The sequence below is a fragment of the Aplidium turbinatum genome, chromosome 18, assembly GCF_918807975.1.
Source record: "Aplidium turbinatum chromosome 18, kaAplTurb1.1, whole genome shotgun sequence".
Lineage (NCBI taxonomy): Eukaryota > Metazoa > Chordata > Ascidiacea > Aplousobranchia > Polyclinidae > Aplidium > Aplidium turbinatum.
This window is the reverse complement of record NC_137489.1, coordinates 2,564,687-2,584,858: the sequence shown is the minus strand read 5'-3', so window position 1 is coordinate 2,584,858 and position 20,172 is coordinate 2,564,687. Positions and strand designations below refer to the sequence as shown.

Here is a 20,172-nt window from a genome sequence, read left to right as displayed (position 1 = left end):
ACATTCAGTCGCACAAGACAAAATGCCGCAGGTTTTTCTCACCAATCAATCACCTACAATCTACAAAATGTTAACAAATTTGGCTGCGCAGGAAACAAACCCAAAAGAAGTCAACGATCTCACCATGACGGAAATTACAAATTACATGGCTCAACAATTCGACCCAAAACGCTTCATCGTGAGGGAGCGATTCCATTTCTGGAGCGAAATGAAGCGCAAGCCCGGTGAAACAGCTCAAGAACTAGCCATCCGCATACGCCAGGCAGCTGCCACCTGTGACTTCTCGTCCATTTCAAATCCATTGGACGAAGCTTTATGTACTCGTTTTATTTGTTCAATAGGTAACGAGGCGGTGCTTAAGGCGTTATTCAAAATCAGAGCTGATGAACTTACTTTCAAACGTGCGGTGGAGGTTGCATCAGAAACCGAAGAGGCAGCCAAGGTGGCCAAAGAAACTGTTTACGGCACTCCACCAGTACCAGTTGCGAAAGTAAGGACCATCAGTAAACCTCCAAAAACTAGGCAACTTACAGGTACTTTCTTTTCTTCTAAAAATAAAGAATGCTATCGCTGTGGTAATTCCAACCACAACGCCAATGACTGTAGGTTTAAGAAAGCCACTTGCCATTTCTGCAATATTACGGGACACTTACAGAGTGTTTGTCGAAAGAAAGCTAGACAGTTCAAATCTTCTAAGGTAAATTGTATCGAGGAAATTAACATGCTTTCTAGTTCTTGCAGAAAACCTCGAAATTCAAAGTTGGAAGTACCGATCTCCATTAATTCGGTAACCACACACTTAGAACTGGACACTGCTACAAATGGAAATTTCCTTTCCAACGACGTCTAGAAAGAGGAAAGTGCGGATGACATTGATATCGTCTGCGCTATCGATGCTTTGGATTTGCAGGTCCAGACCCCAAATGCTGCATCACTACGTAAAGAATCTTCTAAAGATCCTATCATTTCCACGGTAATGCGTTTCATTCATGAAGGATGGCCGGCCAAGTCTTCTCCACAAGACCCGGTCGAACCGTTTCGTAAGTACGCAGACTCTCTTTCTACTTGTTACGGATGTCTACTTTACGGTTCCAGAGTGGTCATCCCTTCCAAACTTCGTCCTTCCGTCCTTCAGTTGCTTCATGAAGGACATTTCGGCATTGAGAGAATGAAGCAGTTGGCAAGGACGTCCGTCTACTGGCCAAACATCGATCGAGACATCGCGGAACTTTGTCACAAGTGCAGTACCTGTGGCGAATATCAACCGCAATCTAAAACTCAGGTCCAATCATGGACGGTTCCAGAAGCACCGTGGAGTCGCTTACACATAGATCATGCGGTAGAATTCATGGGTTACCATTGGTTACTCAGCATTGATGCTTTTTCTAAATACCCTTGTATTCATGCTACTACTTCCTTATCTTCAACAGCTACTATCAATCTGCTAGAAGAAGATTTTGCTCATTTCGGCTATCCCCATACTATAGTTACCGATAATGCTACTACTTTTAAATCCACAGAATTTCAAACTTTCTGTAAGGAGAGGGGTATGGTACACATCACGGGTGCACCTTACCATCCGGAAACCAATGGAGCGGCGGAGCGCCTCGTACGTACGTTCAAGCAAGCACTTCGCAAATCTTCCCTACCCCCGAAGCAGGCCGTCTTGGAATTCCTACAGCAATATCGACGCACGCCCACTCCGAGTGGCTACTCTCCAAGCCAATTACTCAACAATCGTCAGATTCGAACCAAGATCGACACGCTTCTCCCTACACCGTCTCAAGTGGTACCCCGACGAAACCCTCACAACACCGACGCCTCCGAAGGTACCAAACGACATTTCAAACCGGGAGATCCCTGTTACGCGCTATCATTCACTCCACGACGGAGCCAGGATCCTCGTTGGGTTCCAGCCGAGGTGATCAAGCGACAGGGTAGCCGAATCTTCCTGGTACGTCTGCTGCCACATGGTCCGACGTGGAGGCGCCATATGGACCAACTGCAACCTCGCTATGCATCATCGGAGGACCAGGAGCCGGGAGATACTCCTGCACCAACAATCGACTCTTCCGCTGTCTCCACCTCAGCCCGAACGAATTCGGACGACACACCGACTGTACCGGAATTCGGGCCACACAACCCACGAAGGTCGAGCCGTCGCCGCAGACCTCCGGCTCGTTTCGGACTTTGAGTTTTATTGTTAATTCGGTGTCTTGTTCATTTTTTTATGTTTGTGTATAAAAATTATCGGGGAGGTGTTATAGTCGTCATCTACGTTGAATATATGTAACTCGTGACCAGCGTCACTACATAATCACCGTTCAGCGTTTTCTGGTACAGACGTTGGAATTGATTACCACCGCACTGCGCGTGTAATCAATTGAGCGTTCTGTACCACGTTCCTTAGTTGATTGTTTTGCGTTTCTTTCTTACTATATATTGCGTTGATTTTATGCACTGAATCAGTAAGTAACAAGAGGTAAATGGTTTTCTCACTTGGTTGGCTATCGCTACAATTATTATTGTTTATTTTATATTAAACGTCTGGAAATACAACAATTAGTCTAACCGAACTTCCACAGTCGAAGATATAGCTGACTTGTCTGAGAATATCTGTGTTTCAAACCTTCACGAAACAGTCACCTTCTGTAACTAGCATGAAAAAGGAAAGGACGACTATCGAAACCGAGCCTCGAAACCAACCACGAATGCAAGAAGGTGAACTCATGGACAGATAACTCACATGATATCAACGCCGAATATCTTCCTAATTTCCCTCCACTGTCACTAACTTGTCTCGTCAATCCCTCAATCAGTGCTGCCTGTGTACATAATAAGTCCATTAGTTCAAAGAAGGCAGCAGTAGATGTACAACAAAGAATAGACACGAATGCTTCTACAACCGAAACCCACAGAGATAAAACCGATCCCTTGCAGACCAATATCCGACACAGGTCAATAGCAAGAACATGACAAAGCAACGATTTATAATTTTTTTTCTTGAAAGCACATATTACATTTTCTTACAATCATTACCTGAACAGTCTTATCATCTTCGGTTTGTTTGTTGAAGACATACGTCACAGTGTAGCTGACAATGATGCTTCCCGATGCAAACCCGGTTACCTCTACCACCACCGAGTGGTTAGAGATTTCCTTCAACGCGTCGTAGAGCTGTATCAAACATAGCGTCAAAAACAAACAAAACGAAGCAACAACATTTGTCATTTCGTCGTTAATAAGCTGAACTATCGTAACTCCAAATTCGTCAAAATTACGTTTTTGATTGATTTGGTATCTTTATAGACTACAGTTTGTTTTGTTAACATATCGCAACTCCATCTACCGGCTCGGTGGCTTAGTGGTTAGTGCGCCCGCCTCTGAATCGGTAGGCATGGGTTCGATACCTTGTCGGGTCATACCAAAGACTTTTTAAAAATGGTAATGAATCTAATTCCTGCTTGGCACTGAGCAATGGAATGGATTCGGGTAATAATGCACTCAGTTGCGCCTCTATACGGCTGCATTGACACTGTCTGGGTTGTAAAGCGGTGAGGAACAACGCATTCTGCGTTGGATACAGCGCTATATAAAAACTAACATTATTATCATATTATTACTTTAGTTTTGATGATACACAACGATAAACTATCGTAAAGAATAGTTCATCGTTGATAGTTTACGATACTATACGATAGTTTCGCAAAAAAAAAAGAAATAAAATGAGACTTACTCTGCTCTGAAAGTAATTTTACACGACTTGAGTTTGACAAGGAAAAAATAACGTTTACTTTAAAAACTAACCAAGGTTTCCATTTCGTTTTTGAGGGTTTTATAATGGGCTGAAGTTTTATCGTTGAGATCATCCGCAAATGTTGCGTCGATGAGACTGAAAGTTCCAGAGAAAGATCCGTTCCCTGTCAAGGAGGAGCAAGGCTTGATGCAGACCTGTAAAAAAATAAGACAGAGCAAGATTATTACTTCGTTATCCCTAAGCTTGTGTAAGTTTTAATTCACCCCTCACATATCTGATGAGAATATGAGGCAAAGATTCAATTAACTTGGCGGCTTAATGGTTAAACCAAGTGGTTTTCAAACGTTTAGCGATAACAATTATGGGTAGTTTATATTTGTTTGTGTCTCCATCCTTCATTTGTCTCGCAGAGAAGTGAATTAGAATCGTGCTATGTGTTTGTTGAATTATATTCAACTGCCAATGTTTCGTAATAATGAGTTCGAATGCACGTGTCAGCTGATACAATATGTGTAGGCTTATACTACCACAAAGGAGTTTAGATACGAAACGGAATAATAGGGCGACGCTCTTGGAGAATCGTTTCTAGCACTAGTTGCTACGTTCATCTGATGAAATTGAAAGTAAAATTAACTTTCAATTAACTTGATTTTACTTTCAATTTCATCAGATGAACGTAGCAACTAGTGCTAAAAACGATAATTGTCCTGATGAACACCCAAACTTTTCAGTATTCAGCTCTTGGAGAATTTAAACGACGCATCAAGATGTCGAGAAGCACAGTTTCAGAACCTCTGGGTTAGGGTGTCAGCCTTTGCATTGGTAAGTGTAGGTTCTAAGAGTCTACCAATGAGGAACGAGGCTCAATAAAAACTTAATGGCGTTTTGTTTCTAACTTTGCTCTGCGCAGTCGAGGACTGCACTTGACAAACAAAAGCTGTAAATCGAATACTAACGCAATGGCGTCGGATAATCTGTGGGCAAAAAAATCTGCACAAAATGGGAGATTAAGCAATGCAGACCACATCATAGCATCGTATGCTTGACATTTTCCCTGACATCTAGTATATACCACTGCTGATTTTAAAGGGGTCAAATGCAAAGACGAAAGTTAACTTAATGAAGAGATCACGATCTCTTTTGTAAGGCTAGTTGCATTTTTAAAGAAATAAACTTCGTGAAGACGGAGAATTGCATACGCCAACGGAGAATATTTTAAGCAACCGATTTAGCTAACCATTTGATTGGTTAATTGAGAATCAGTTCAAATAAAGTATATTTGTAATAGACTGGTAATCCGGGATTCTACTCTGAAGATTACTATTGATGTATCAGGAAAATGACTAATCTGTAAATTAATCTGCTTAATCAACGGATTTTCTAAATTGATTGATGATCCACTGTAGGCAGGTTACATTTAACACTAATTGGACTTGAAAAGCAAATAATGGTGGAAACGTGGCACTTTATTTCACTCCGATTGCCAACTAGGATAATACGTTGGTTGATCTGGATTTCTCACCTTTTCTGGACTGACAATTGGAGTGGACGAATGCTTTGTGATGTCACTACCGGCCCCATTCAAAGGTCCAGCCGCGTAGAAGAGATAGTAGCAAGCGTCACCAGCGAACGAAAGATCGTTATCATTGTCGCCTGTATCTAGTGCCCTTTCAAACTAAGAAGAACATACAAGTACAGTAAGCATGTAATGCATGGATGAGAAAATCAATAGAAATTATCTTCCACTTAAGTTTATTATCCACTACATCAGCTAATAACAACACAAGACACCAAACATTCGGGCATTATTTTCAATAAACAAACTTACTGTGATCGTCATAACCCCATTGACGTAACTCCCACTCACAGAGTTTAGGTTGTCTGTTGGGTCAACTGGGGGTAAGGAATACCCTGTTACCCACCTGAACAAAAACTCTGCTAAGAATTAACGTGAATTAACTGATAAATATAAAAATAACAGCAGATACGGTCCCCTACTTGCGTATAGCCCGTTAGTATATGTTTCAAACATAGATTAGGTTCATTCTAAAAGTTTTAAAACCTGCAAATCGTATGATATATCGCGATAAATAAAAAACAAAAAGATTGGCAAGATAGTTTAATAAGTACCGGTAGGTAGATTTATTTTGTTGGTCAGCAGAGGCTATTAGTAACAGGCCAATGACAAGTAATAGCAGTCATTGCTATGTTTCTCGGCAGGCGATTGTAAGCCTAGCAAGAATTGACAGCGATAAACACGTGTCTATCGCTGTCCATTCTTGCTACAATCGGCTGCCGAGAAACATATAGTTGATTGGATGGTCCCAACTCTAAATGGTAGAGTGGAAGCTACATCGTTATGACAAGCGAATCACAAACTTTCGTTATTCTAGTGAGTAGGCCTACTCAGCCTTGTGCTGGTAGCCAAGAAGAACGCTCCCTTCCTCTCAGTGCAGTTACAAGCTTGGAGATCTAGTCGTACGTGGATAAACGTTGCAGTTAGATTGATGATAATTTGGAAGAGTCCTCACGTGGGAATATAAAATGTCGCAAGTTCAACGTATATGTTGAATCAATCCAACAACCCAACAGCAAGGCGAAGAATGTACAAACACTAACGGACTAGCAGGGACGATCAGCAAGCCAAGACCACCAAAGAAATGAGAAAACGAATGATTTAAATTGATTTGTCTGCGATCAGCTATCACATGTTCTGATACTATGGGTTAGGCTTTTTTTTAGTTCATTTATTTTGTTAACAAATATTAATGAATAACTTTCCCACCTATCCTTGGCGACCGGATTCCCATTGGGATCGATCCAAGCGGTGATCGCGTCAGTATCCTTCATCGTTCGATCTGAACTGATCCCAAGTCCAATCCATCTGTTCTGTGCTTGTTTCGACTGGGAAGGTGTATGGTAAAAAATACAGGAAAACTGATCATGTTGGAAAGAACACTCTCAATTCTATAAACCAGTGTTTTTTTCATATTGTTTTAAGCGCTTAAGTCAGCGTAAGCTGTTTTCATTAACTACGATATCTTGAACATTAACAGTCAAAACGAACGATTTTATACGAATAGGGAATGACAGAGAAGTGTAGAAGACCATGATCGCCAACGTCTGTATCAGATCAGGCACATAACCATCATTATCTTGAACATTGGACTTGAAGATCAAACGTTGAAATTTGATGTTGAAGACATGGTGAATCGGTGTTACAAAGTGGTTTGTAGTCTTTTTGTAGTGATGGCCGTAACCCACTCAAAGGATTAAAATCTCCGAATCCAAACTTCTAACACTATGGTTCTAACCTTTACAAGCATGGCAAACCATCACGATATTTCTCAAGGTTTACGTCGAACCCCAATAAAACTGTAATGGACTTGAATTTGTTTTTTAAGATATGCAAATTATTAATACGGTACCTGATCACCAAGAACAAAATGAAGTTTATTTAAGCAACACCAAGGTTTTTACCAGTAACCTAGTTGGATAATAATATGGATTTGTAAATCACGGAACGGCTTCCTACTAAACTTGTAGCTATGTACATTGTACAACCCCTTCGTCAGTCTTATGCAAAGTGTCAATTGTAATCAAGTTGTCACAAAGTTTATAGACAAAATAACAAAACTATAACAAAGAAATGATAGACAGTAGCTATTGCTATGTTAGTCGGACGCGGTGCTTTGCCAATAGGGTTGATGGTCAACATGGGAGACCCAGCCCTTGATGTGTTAGGTTTAACTTTTCAAGAAGAGCAAGCAATAAGCAAAATATTTCTTTAATACAATTGTTTTTGGGAAAAGTTAGCGAAACACAATGCTCGTTGTTCTATAGTGAGTAGTCAGGTAGTGCTGACGCCAGGAAGATCGCTCCTTGTCAACATAGTAGCCTATATGAATTTTTAATTTTAAACTTTTTTTTCTGAATTCAATACAAAATAATAAATGGTAGAGGTCAGAAAAGAAAACAAATCAATATTTTTTATCTACAAGAAAACCTTATATCATTTGGCTAGGCTAACACTCACAACAGTATTTCAATAAAAGTTATTATTTATGTTGTGGAACCGGTTTTCGTCCAATAGGACACGAATTGGATCGAAACGAAAAAATTACAATAAATTGATGACAGTACCACTAGCCCTGAACAAACGAAAATTAAAGAAAAGTTAATTAATGTTTAAAACCTCCATTTCTTTTCTTCCTTTATAGTTTTGGTAAATAGCCCAAATACAGAAAATGTTGCAAGAATCAAATATTAAAATTGACCGGGTCCGCACGCGTAGTTGTGAATAGTACAAAAACTACTTACTTTTTTCTTAGTTTTTTGAGGGTAGAAATCATAATTCATTTTAAAACTAAACCAGCTCTTCAGTAAGAAACTTAAATTGAAACTATTAGGTGATAAAATCGAGTCAAAACGAAAAAATTTGAAACAAAGAGTTAAAACTTAACGGCCAGGACTTGATAATTAAATCTACTGACTGTTACCTTGAGAACGACTTCAATATAGTCACCAGCTTCATTGTGATTGTACGACATGTAATAATCGCAATTGAAATCGTCATCTGTGATGTCACAATTGCTAGGGTCATGAAACTCCTTCTTTTCAGTACAAGAATCTTGTGGTGCCTCTACGCAAACCAGAGACAAGCTTCAACAGAATGACATAAATAAAAATCACAACTCATTGCAACAAAGCGCCGAGGGTGTCGTCGATCAAAAACTTGTTTGTTTGGTCAATCTGCACTTACGTTCATGACATGTTAGTTGTATGTTTCATCAATTTGTTGGAAAAAGGAGACATGGGAAAACAACTGTTGGATGGGACGTACATTTCATGAATATTAAACGTCAAATGCAAAGCAATGAAGGCCTGATGCACTGGTATTTTCAATTGCAATAATTTTTATTTTTTATTTAACATTCCACTTAATGGAATGTAACATTTCTACCAAGTTCCATTTCCACCAATTGATGTTGCCTTTTCACCAAAATCTAACAATTTTAGACAATCATTACCAGTGGCGGATCGTGCCATGAGGCTGCAGCTCCACCTGAAAGAACGAGAAGAGGGAAAATACCTTGATGACGTCATGAATAGCGTAGCTTCTGATTAGTTCGTGGTTTATTAGAAATCTGCTTGCTAAAGTGCCTACCAAATTGCTCTGCAGCCCGAGATTCTGCATTTCAAGCGCTCTGATTGGCTAAAAATTATCTTTGAAGCTCCACCTCTTTTGGTATTTTACAGCAATTTTTGAATCTGTTGGGGCTGCATAGAACGCAGCCCCATCTAACCGAATAACTTAACAGACTTTTTAAAGTTAGTTTTTATTTCACAGAGTAGCGATGAGCCACGAATGTAGAAGTGTTAGCTGAAGCGTTAGGGTATTCAACAGGTTATAGGAAGTGCTAGTCCAGCCTAGGGCAATTCAAAATCAATTGAACCTTGTATGCAACCGCTAGGCTCAGAGTCAAGACTAAGCTCAATACTAGTAAAGTTTGTCTCTAAAGCAATAACCTACTGTTAGTTTTTTCAAATTATAGCATAGAAATACATCAACTTTTTAACAAAGTTTGAATGCATTTATTCAAAATTTGGAGTAAAAACATGCACAGAACGCTCCAAACTTAATGTAATTTTTCAAATTTTTCTAGGGGGAGGACCCCCCGCAAACTCCTTCGCCTTCGGCGAACTCAGCGACGGGCTTCGCCCCCCCGGACTATATATTGCAGCCCCACTGCTCACAAACACCACCAGCTGCCACTGATCATTACTGAAGCACCATTCGAAATCACTCACCCTTGTCGAAAAAATTGATGCTGGCCGTTCCTCTTTGGGTGGAACCGAACCCGTGGTACTTCAGTTCATCGTGTCGATAGAACCTGGTTGCAATGAAGCTTGTTACACTCATGAGTGGAGGGACCATGGATGGGAATAAGCTGTGTGGTTTTGATCATATAGCTCTGGTTCGATTCCCGAGAGAAGTCATTCAAAAGTATCACAGCATGAAAGTCTCTGGCTCTCAAGTTTGGCTGCGATGGAATGTGACTTTAAAGCCGGTTTTCTGACTCGATTACGTCATAGACTAACTTATATAGGAAATCGACATTCAATCCCTCAAATTGCCAAATATAATTTGGACAGTGAATTTGTTTCTTGCTCGATTGAAGTGGTGGTGTCCACGACAAATGTCAGGGGTAGAAAAGCGATATCTTGAGCTTCTTTCGGTTTCACAAAACAAAACCAGGTGCTCTGTGATCTTCAGTAAGATAAAACGACGCTGGTTCATTATCAACGTCATATACCTTCATGCTATCCACGTTTTCGTTTGTTCTTACACATAATAGTTATCTTAGTGATCACAAATAGTAATGTGATGTCACTGTAACGATATAACAGCAAATAATACTGTCATCCATCATGAACATTGAAACACGGGGAAATCAATGAATCAATTATTATTATTACAGGAACCAGTAAAATGATAAAGGCGCATTGATCCCAGACAGCAAAACCCCTCATTTTTATTTTGATTCAACGTTTGCAGACGTTGTTTCAATGTAAAAATGACAAATTTTGCTGTCTGGCATAAGACTCAGCAGGTTCAACGCAACTGCCCGCGTTACCTGAAATCGGGAGCGGTACACGATTCAAGGCCAGAGTGTGGGTTATGGATGTACTGGTCAACCCCTTGGCCCACGGCCCATATCAAGGACATTCTTTGGTTGTCAATTGTGTGGTCACTGTCATGGGTCGCTGTTGGAAAAAAAAGAATCGAGCAATCAATTGTTTGTTTCTCATCCACATGAACATGAAGATGATATGAAACAAGATTACACGCAATGTTAAGTTTTGTTAATGATCCGTCATTTTTACATTGATTCAACGTATCAATGTAAAACTGACGGATTTTGCTGTCAGGGGAGTCTATTTAAAAAAGTTCCCATGATTGGTGGCAACAATAACAAAACATTAACGGGACTAACATTGCCAAACGTCAGCCTTATAAGTTTACTGGAAATTCCTCCACAAACAATAGTGATGAAATCCACAGATAGACACCGTTTGTCTAGGAACACAGCACAGGCTTTATCAGGACTTCCTTTGAAAAAGTATCATAGGTTTGTAAGCTGATGCTTTGCTACGTTTCTTAAGCTTCTAAGCAAATAACTTTTTGAGATTGCTTGAAACCTCTGACCACACCATTGGTCTAAATACTTGTCTTGATTTTTTATGAAATTCTGTATCAGTACAGTGAATGAAATAATTATTGTTTGACTGATATCTAGTGTGACAGTTGTGGATGAGTGAAGAACTTGTAAACAATGTAAAGTAGGCAGTAGTGCATAGATTAATGCAGACTCTGAGCTTGGGTTTTTTTTGTTTCAAGGGTGCATCTCTTCCAGCTGGAAGATAATCATGTTTAAACAATAGACATGTATGAACAAGATGATAATTTTAGTGATTGTTCTTATTATTATTTTTTTGCAATTTCTTGAAAGGGTCTAGAATTAAACCATTGTTTTAGGTTTTACCCCAGTCGGTTATGCAATATTGTATGTGGGAATAAGTTAAGGTAGCCTATTATAAACTCTGTCAATGTATCAATATCTGAATTCACATCTATTTTTTTACAGTGTTAATTTCACCTTTTAATTTCTTTCTAAAAGCAATTGTGGTGACCCCGTCGACCTGTGACCCTGCCGTCCCCGTTAAATCGTCATCACCGTTATAAGCAAAGTCAGGTCTTGGTGTGGATCTGTCCTTAGTGTACATATCCTGCACACGATGGAAGCCGCCTGAGGAAGAAAGTAATTATCCCATTCCAAGGTTTTTGGTTGACTGGCAAGTCAAAATATGAATAATCTGGTACTTATTAATCTTATTAATCTGGTACACTTATTAATCTGGTACCGCTAGACTATTTTATGTTCTGCGAACTTCATAGTTTACAAGTTACAACTTGATGTCACAAGCAAATTGGATATTTATTACAGTAGAATTCTCCTATAAAGTCTTCGGCTATCGTGACATTTAGCCTATAGGGACACCTGTTGAAAAATCCTGTTTGCATTCACTAAAGTAGAGTAGAATTCGTCTATAGTGACACTTCAGTTATAGACATTTTTTTTCGGGGTGCCTTCATGTGTGACTATAGGCGAGTTCTACTGCTATAAGACCATTTAAAGAAGAACTACATTCAAAGACATAATATGAATCTACACTCTTCATATACAAGCTCACCTTTCACAGAGCCAATCACCATGTCATTACAGTCCATTGGGTGGGTAAGTGGTTGGCCACTTGTATTCGAAATTTCTCCTTCTGGTTCTACTTTGGGCTCCGGTTCCGGCTCGCTTTGTAATTCTTGATATTCTGGTTCCGGTCTTGTATATTCAACAACCTCCAGTTCAACCACATAAGGTTCTGGCTCTTTTGCCCCCCTACCGAGTATTTTCGGGACTGTGTTTGGTGGTTTTGTCATTCCTCCCTTGCACAACATTTCTATATTGCTCTCAAGGCCGTCTTCAATTGCTTTTTCGGGGTCTACACTCGCAGAAGGCTGCATCGGATACATAAATAATGTCAGCCACGAAAGGTTTAAAGAAGCTTTAAAAAGAATAGAATATGTGAGAATAACCTCACTTAGACAACCCCTTACTACTCCTTCAGTGGAACATGAATGCCGTTTCTACTATATACTTATCCACATTATATACAGTACTCATGCTATTATACATACTCTTGACATGGTACTCATTTTTATAAAGTTAGACGATCGGTCTGAAACTCTGTATGGAATCAACTAGGACCTGATATTTGAAATGATTCTTGTCAACGATGGACCAGCTCGCTTGGCTTTTGTACACGTTTCGGCGGATACTTTTTTTTCAGCAATTTAATCAGGGGTTAACCACGGCTAGCGAGTATTTTAATTTTATTTCTTTTGTGAAATATATTTAAAATCTGTATTGTGAAAGAAAACTTGGTATAATCAATAATTCCTTGCAAACCAGATCTTGCTTGAAGCACAGCAACAATAAGTACAGGGACATGTTTTGAGTGAAAGTGTTCAAATAACAGTTCGTAATCGCAACTATTGTAAAAAGTGCCATCATAAAAGTATACAAGTCAATAGAGGGCCTTATTCACTGTGCAATCCCATCTTTTCGAGTACAAAGCGATAAATGTCATCCAGTGTTTATAGATGCTTTAACTTGGAGCTTTGAATTTAAGAAACTCTGCACAGATTCCAAGTTCAATGCAACATCCAAAAAAGCGAATATGTAAATATAATTTTGTGACATTTCTTGGGGAATTTTGAAAATTTCTGAAATCTTTGACTGATAATCCTCTCTTGTTTCAAACCTAATTAATAGTATACTGTAGCTTTAGTAGAGAGATGATATCATACACAACAAACAACTAAACAACAATAAACAACTAAACACAATAAACCTTCAGTTTAAATTTGATTTCATTGAGATCAGCACATGCATACCGAGCCTGTGGTTGTCAATGCAACCATGGCAACAATACCACATTACAAACAACTTACCCCAGATGTGTCGCCACCTTTCTGGTCATCAACAAACTTCAAGAAATCGGTGTCAACCTGAGACGCTGAGTCTACAGCAGGGAATGCCTTGCAGCTGTCCGTCAAGCTGCGAGGTCTCCAGCCCAAGCCCGCCCAGCTTAATGTTTTGGCTTGTAAAGCAATTTCTATTTCTTGACCATCTACCTTCCAATAGATTGTCATCACAGGACTAAGAACTTGGCTACGGTAGGCAGAGTCGTTTTCATAATTATCTTGAACAACGAGTGTGGACTCTGAAAAGATTTACGCAAAGGACTTACAACATCGCAGATCTAGCAACTTGTCTGTTATAGGTAAAATTGGCATGGTAACAGCAGAGGGTACCGAAACTGTATCCAAAAAAAGAGAAGTCATTTGTTACGATAACATCCGATTTAACAGTTTTGCCGCACTTCAAGACTGCCCCTTAGCCAATTGATAGGATTATTTTTATTACGTACGTTTAGAGCAGTCATCACCGAACCATCCATCCTTGCAGTAGCACAACAAACGAGGGTGAGTTGTGCTTCTTGTGTCGATACAAGCTCCATTGGAGCAATCCGAATCGCTCCAACAACGATCTGTCAAGTGAAGAACACTTTGGAGATAACTAACTCAGCAAACACAACACACATTAAGATCACGTGACTACAAAGTTACAAATGTAGCCCATCTTGGTGTTGCATGAGTTACTTCATTTAACGTGGTGATTAAATTATCAATAGCTTTGTAAAGGTTAAGAGCAGATTAAGAAAAGAATTAGAAAGTTTGAGACAAAACGTAAGTTTCTTCAACTAAAAAAAAAATCACTTTAACCATGCTTTAACTGTTGCAACGAAATTCACCTGCCCTAGACATGATTTAGAGGTAGGCTACGCGGTGGATTATGCCTTGTGATGCTCTCATAACTTAAAGTGCCTCTGACAGGAAAATAAATTTGCTAAATTTACCTAAGATACCAAAGAGATGACACTAACAAACTTTCCTGACCAACAAATCGTAAAAAATATCAACGGGCTACTAAGTTACACGCTTGCAAACTTTCGTTCACTTTCGGCAAATCTGGCACTCATTCAATTGCGAAAATAAAAACGGCAACCTCGCTGTGACGTCACCGTGGGTGGGAAGGATACATTCTTTCTCTGTGGTGAGTTGGTAAGGTATGGTACGACTGCTCCAAAACGTCAATGTGTGGGGCTCTATTGGTCTAAAGCATGTGCAAAATGAGAATTACCGAAATGAAAAAGTCAACTTATTATTACTATCAGGTTTAGATCAAATAGATTGAGTTTAAATGTTATCAAACAGCATCTCAATTCAATTGAAATTGCAGTTTTTCTTAACTCTTGTAGGGCTACAATTTGGATAATTTTTTATTTGTCCTAATCTGGCTATAGCCATTTGCAGTGTAACAGCAGTATCTCACAGACAGTACCCTTAATTTATGGTTGAGGTAATGCCTGGAAATTGCTGTTTATGTGACAGAGTCAGTGACAAAGACACGTCCTATCTTTTCATGCTTTCAAACAAAACAAGGTGCCGAGAAGAAAATAGTCAAAGTTTTCTTCAAGTGAATAAAAAAATAACAGTTAACCTCTCAAGTACATGTAGCTCCACACAGAGTGAAATTTACATGCCTTTTGACTCTTTTTTATTTCTTTAAAAGTATTATTGACTCAAAAAGAATGTCTAAAAAGACATTACGAAAAGTAACTACGGACAAAGGCCAGCGTTTCGATCTTCAGATCTCTTCAGCGTAGTAAAGTGAAAGTAGAAAGTTGTCTTGAAGCGTTGGTTGAGGTGATGATTTGAAACTTGAGTGATTGTTGTGAGACAATGAGACTGGATTTAAGTTTTAAATTTGGACCATTTAGTTTCAAATCATCACCTCAACCAACGCTTCAAGACAACTTTCTACTTTCACTTTACTACGCTGAAGAGATCTGAAGATCGAAACACTGGCCTTTGTCCGTAGTTACTTTTCGTAATGTCTTTTTAGACATTCTTTTTGAGTCAATAATACTTTTAAAGAAATAAAAAAGAGTCAAAAGGCATGTAAATTTCACTCTGTGTGGAGCTACATGTACTTGAGAGGTTAACTGTTATTTTTTTATTCACTTGTTGATTCATTCATATCAGTTTGTATCCTCTGGGGATCCTTCTCTTGTATCATGGGCCAATCCTATAGATGTTTGCTGGTACACCCCTTCATTTTCTTTGAATTTTCTTCAAGTGTTCGAAAGTGGGATGGACCATACAAAACTAGTCGTATATGTTCTCTTCACTTCAATGGAGATGATTTTGTTAACACCACCAACCCGATTTGGATCTTCTTAGCAATGAGTGGCGTGCTGGGTGGTCACAGCGGTAAACCATAATCTCTTCGTGGGAAAATTGTAACGTAAGATTCCCGAATCCGTTCGTCTGCATGTAATGACCGAAAAAGAAACACTCCTTCGAAACGTCTATTCAAATTTGTATTTCTGTAAAATTAGCCACCTGGCTGTCGAAATTGGATGTAACGCCGTACACCACTAAAACTTGTCACTACAGAACAGATTACTTAGCTAAAAGACGGAAATTTTCGTCCAGCTGACAAGTACTAAGCAAACAGTTAAATATGCGACTGACTTCCAACAAACAATTTTAAGAATAACCAGAATGATTTGCAATATCTCAAACTCACGTACGCAGTACTGTGACGCAATAATGAAAGACAATTATGAAGTCATTCAAACAGGTGTGCAAAGCGGCTGATGCAATATTTCATCAGGTCTTACGAACGATGGTGCAATATTTGGACATTTTCTAGCAATTTCCATGACGTAAGATGCCAGCTAGGTTAAGTAGACCATAACGGTTTTTATATGACGTTTGATTTGGTGAAAATTGTCGGGAACACTGGGAACTGTAGGTGGTGCGTTTGCCACAAGTGCGAGTCTATGTCCCAGCCCGATGAATGTGTATGGTGCCATGAAGTGCCACAGAAGAAAAAACTTTTGAAGAAAGACGCATCTAGCATTCTAGCTGTGTTACCAATTTGACCAATTTTGAGGCACACTTACATCCTGCAGTTCTGAGGACTTTTTTTTATGAGGAGCAGGAAGAACTGGAGAAAAAGCAATAAACCGAAAGGAGAAAATGGAGACCTATCAAAAGAGTAAGGATGCTACATTAGGCTAAAAATACCCTCAACGCTAAAGAATGCACACTAAACGAAGTGATTTTATTTCCTTGCAAGCAGTAGGCTATCGGTAATTAGTTGCTTACAGGCATGTAGCCTATTGGAGTGGATACTACAAGGTGGTGCTCTCGGAAGCAACAATCGGATTGTGCTGCCGTCATGCATTGTTTGGCGAATCCGAAACAATTTTCAAGTCCAGATGGCCGTTACACCGGATTTCAATGGCCAACTGAAGGCACATTATGAGAGAGAGAGAGAGAGCTTTTATTTATTTATGAATAGTGATGAGTGATGATGAATTAAATATGAATGATGATTCGTACGATTTCTTCATTTTTCACTTCAAGTATATTTTAGGTTTTGTAGGAACGTATCCAGTACAGTTTTATTAAACTGCAAAAAACAATAAATCTTCGAAAAAAGCAACCGCTTGTACCAACTCCGACCAAACTGTGATCCACCAATTACATCTAGAAAGCATTTGTTTTATCCGTCGCTAACGACGCCCACCCACGATGACGTAACACCACCAAAGTCGTCCCAGAGCAGTGAAATATGGAGTTTCGCCTGTGGTGGCGCTGCGGAACTGTCGTTTTGTATAAATTTCGCCCTAACCAGTCGAGCTTCGAGGTTAAGATTAAAAAGTTTGCTAAGCATAATTCTGCGCTAGAAAATGCTTAGAAAAGTTACTATACTTGGGTCCAACCTGTCAGGGGCACTTTAATTTATGTTACTTAAACAACACAAATGTACTAAGTGTTGCAAAACTGTTCATATCTCGAACACGATAAACCTTGCAAACTACAACTACTTTAACTGGAAAGTTGTTACTCAAATCAACAAGAAAAGCATCCAGACCCTTGGGTGCAAACTGCACAGGTCACACATGAAGAAAAGTGTTTGGTAACATGTAGTATTTTTCAATCACCGATATTTAGAAAAAAAAGAAAAACTCACCGAAGACTTCACATCTGTCGCCGGAGAAAAGTCTCAAGCACGAACAAGTTCCTGATGCGCTATCACAAGTTCCACCATTCAAACACTTCCCACTATAGCACGAATTGAATTGGAGAGCTGACACAGGGAAGCAAGCATTTTCAATTGGATGATTGTCAGTGGCGGCACCTTCTGGTTCCGGCTCTGCGCCTGCTTCTGGTTCTGGTTTTCCAGTTGCTTCTGGTTCTCCAGTTGCTTCTGGTTCTGGTTCTCCAGTTGCTTCTGGTTCCGGTTCTCCAGTTGCTTCTGGTTCTGGTTCTCCAGTTGCTTCTGGTTTCGGTTCTCCAGTTGCTTCTGGTTCTGGTTCTCCAGAAGCTTCTGGTTCCGGTTCTCCAGTTACTTTTGGTTCCGGTTCCCCAGTTGATTCTGGTTCTCCAGTTCCTTCTGGTTCCGGTTCTCCAGTTGATTCTGGTTCCGGTTCTCCAGTTCCTTCTGGTTCCGGTTCTCCAGTTGCTTCTGGTTCTGGTTCTCCAGTTCCTTTTGGTTCCGGTTTTCCAGTTGCTTCTGGTTCTGGAGCTGCAGTTCCTTCTGGTTCCGGTTTTCCAGTTGCTTCTGGTTCTGGAGCTGCAGTTGCTTCTGGTTCTACAGAAGCTTGTGGTTCAGGTTCTCCGGTAACTTCGGGCTCTGCAGTTACTTCTGGTTCTGGTTGTCCACTTGGTACTGTAGAACTAGCAGAAGCGGTGGAATCATTAGAACACTGTGTAGTGTTGCTGTCAGGATGGTGAATAATGGTCACATCTGCGCAACTCCAAAACCTGTAGTTGCTGCCCCACTCGGACGCTTGCCGGAGAAGTCGTAGAGTGCAATTGACGCATGTCAAGTTGATTGGAAGAACAACATCTGCGTGTTGTCGCCTGAAAAGAATTTTAAACCGATGCAAAACTGTGAACAGCGACAAACGGAACATTATGACCGGTTTTACGAAGGTGAAGTTTGCACGTTGACAAAACTAGAAACAAACCACCAAGAACCGGATATGTCCTCCAACAACCGCATGGTGCAAATTTCTACGGCTTTCAGTTAAAGCGATAAAGTTTGCAGAATAACAAAATAATAACAAAAACAGCTAGCAGAACAACTAAAGTGATAAAGCTTCCAGGATTCCCAGTCCAACTATGACAACAGACTATTTAGCATCTATTTTAGTCTACATCAGATGCAAACCAATAATCAAATTATTTCAACGTATATGTGTGTCCAATGAGATCGCCGTCATATCAGCTTTAATGACCGAGGGTCTTTCCGTTATATTATCTCAGGTTAGAGATGTTTCCCAGATTACACAGGCAATCAGAGAGCACTCAATGTATAGTCTTTTTGTCCAAGACAAGCATAGTTCCATTCAGTAGAGGTAAAATTGTACATTTGTTGATGATATGATCCCTTTTCTGTTCCTTTGCGTAGCAAGAAGATGCCATCTAGTTTGGTTTTGAGTTTTTAATTTTGAATTTGTATTCTCGGACTAACAGAGCCTTCAAGGGTTATTCCTGCTAGTTTTGTATACTTGCAGAAAGAGGCTTTAAATCACTGGCACAACACCGGTTACTGAGTTTGGGAGAGTAAAGTTTCCAATAGTTGTTGAACTGTGCTTCTGTGATTTATTTCTGTTTGTAAATTATTCCTTCCACTAAGTGCCGCTGAATGGAGAGCAGTCCTGCTTTAAGCGCGCACCCCAATAGTCGAACCAGGGCCGCTTGATCTTGAGTTGGGAGCTTGGCCACTGAGCTAACGGGACTTTTCATATTGCAGCATTGTTGAGTTAAAACTTCTCATGCGCAAACGGGATGAAGCATCCACACCAGTCTCGGTGAAGACAGGACGATCGCAGGTTTCGTGTAAAAAACATCTCTGCTTATGTTGGTTTTCCATTATGTTTTCCATATTTGGTAATGAGGTGAAAAGCAACTGCCAAAACGGAGAAATTTACGTTTACCGAAGATCCGGGAATTCACCTTGATTAAGCCAATATAGGCTAAGAGCAGTGTCCTCAAACAATGGCGTATTAGCAAATCCTTACCACATAGAAGAAACGTAATGACGATGACAAACCTTCATTGTCATCCTTTTCAGCATGTGGTAGCCCAGTGCTGAGCAAAGGCCTTTCCCTTTTCTTACCAATCCAGTCGATTGTGCGTTTTTTGTAACCGTTTGTTGCTCTTTTTTTACGAAATTATACACAGGCAAAAATGTGCATTTAACTGCTTGGATGGCTTTTATTTGAATTAAGTTCTACTTTGATAGAAAATCTTAAGAGTAAACTCGAGTCTATAAGTATAGACTCACGTTGAATCCTTTTGAAAAAGATATTGTCCCCCTGTAAGGCTGGCTAGAATCTTGATCGGTTTTTCTTTGATGATTTGAATTTGAGCTCCTCCCTTGGAAGAAATACAAGCAAAGATTAAACCAGACCGTAAGATTTTCTTTTCGAAAATGATTAGCCTACTACATCCAATAAACTACTGTAGTAGATTTGAAACATGGTGGAACACTACGTTCATTTGGGAAACGATGTTGGCAAAATAATAAAAATTTCTAATGAACACCTATGTAACTTGTTCGTCGGACCAATCGGCATGCGACAACTCATCAGCAAGTGCTTCAACTCAGCAAGTAGGGGAAGTGTGGGACCTATGGAACACTTTTTTT

General features: G+C 39.7%; 1 protein-coding gene across 1 annotated transcript in view; it reads right to left on the bottom strand.

Annotated features, from left to right (window-relative positions):
• The window catches only part of LOC145787463 (uncharacterized), a 29,086-nt gene that overhangs the window by 5,085 nt on the left and 3,829 nt on the right, over positions 1–20,172 (bottom strand). Inside the window, exons 3-17 of the mRNA XM_082599210.1 lie at positions 19,810–19,901; positions 17,488–18,380; positions 13,808–13,927; positions 13,329–13,600; positions 12,014–12,332; positions 11,419–11,568; positions 10,396–10,525; positions 9,569–9,651; positions 8,257–8,399; positions 6,543–6,661; positions 5,586–5,679; positions 5,280–5,432; positions 3,808–3,951; positions 3,040–3,177; positions 2,747–2,825 (exon numbers count right to left, since the gene is read on the bottom strand). Coding sequence (XP_082455336.1) covers positions 2,747–2,825; positions 3,040–3,177; positions 3,808–3,951; positions 5,280–5,432; positions 5,586–5,679; positions 6,543–6,661; positions 8,257–8,399; positions 9,569–9,651; positions 10,396–10,525; positions 11,419–11,568; positions 12,014–12,332; positions 13,329–13,600; positions 13,808–13,927; positions 17,488–18,380; positions 19,810–19,901 — 2,929 coding nt within the window. The remainder of the gene's footprint in view (positions 1–2,746; positions 2,826–3,039; positions 3,178–3,807; positions 3,952–5,279; positions 5,433–5,585; positions 5,680–6,542; positions 6,662–8,256; positions 8,400–9,568; positions 9,652–10,395; positions 10,526–11,418; positions 11,569–12,013; positions 12,333–13,328; positions 13,601–13,807; positions 13,928–17,487; positions 18,381–19,809; positions 19,902–20,172) is intronic.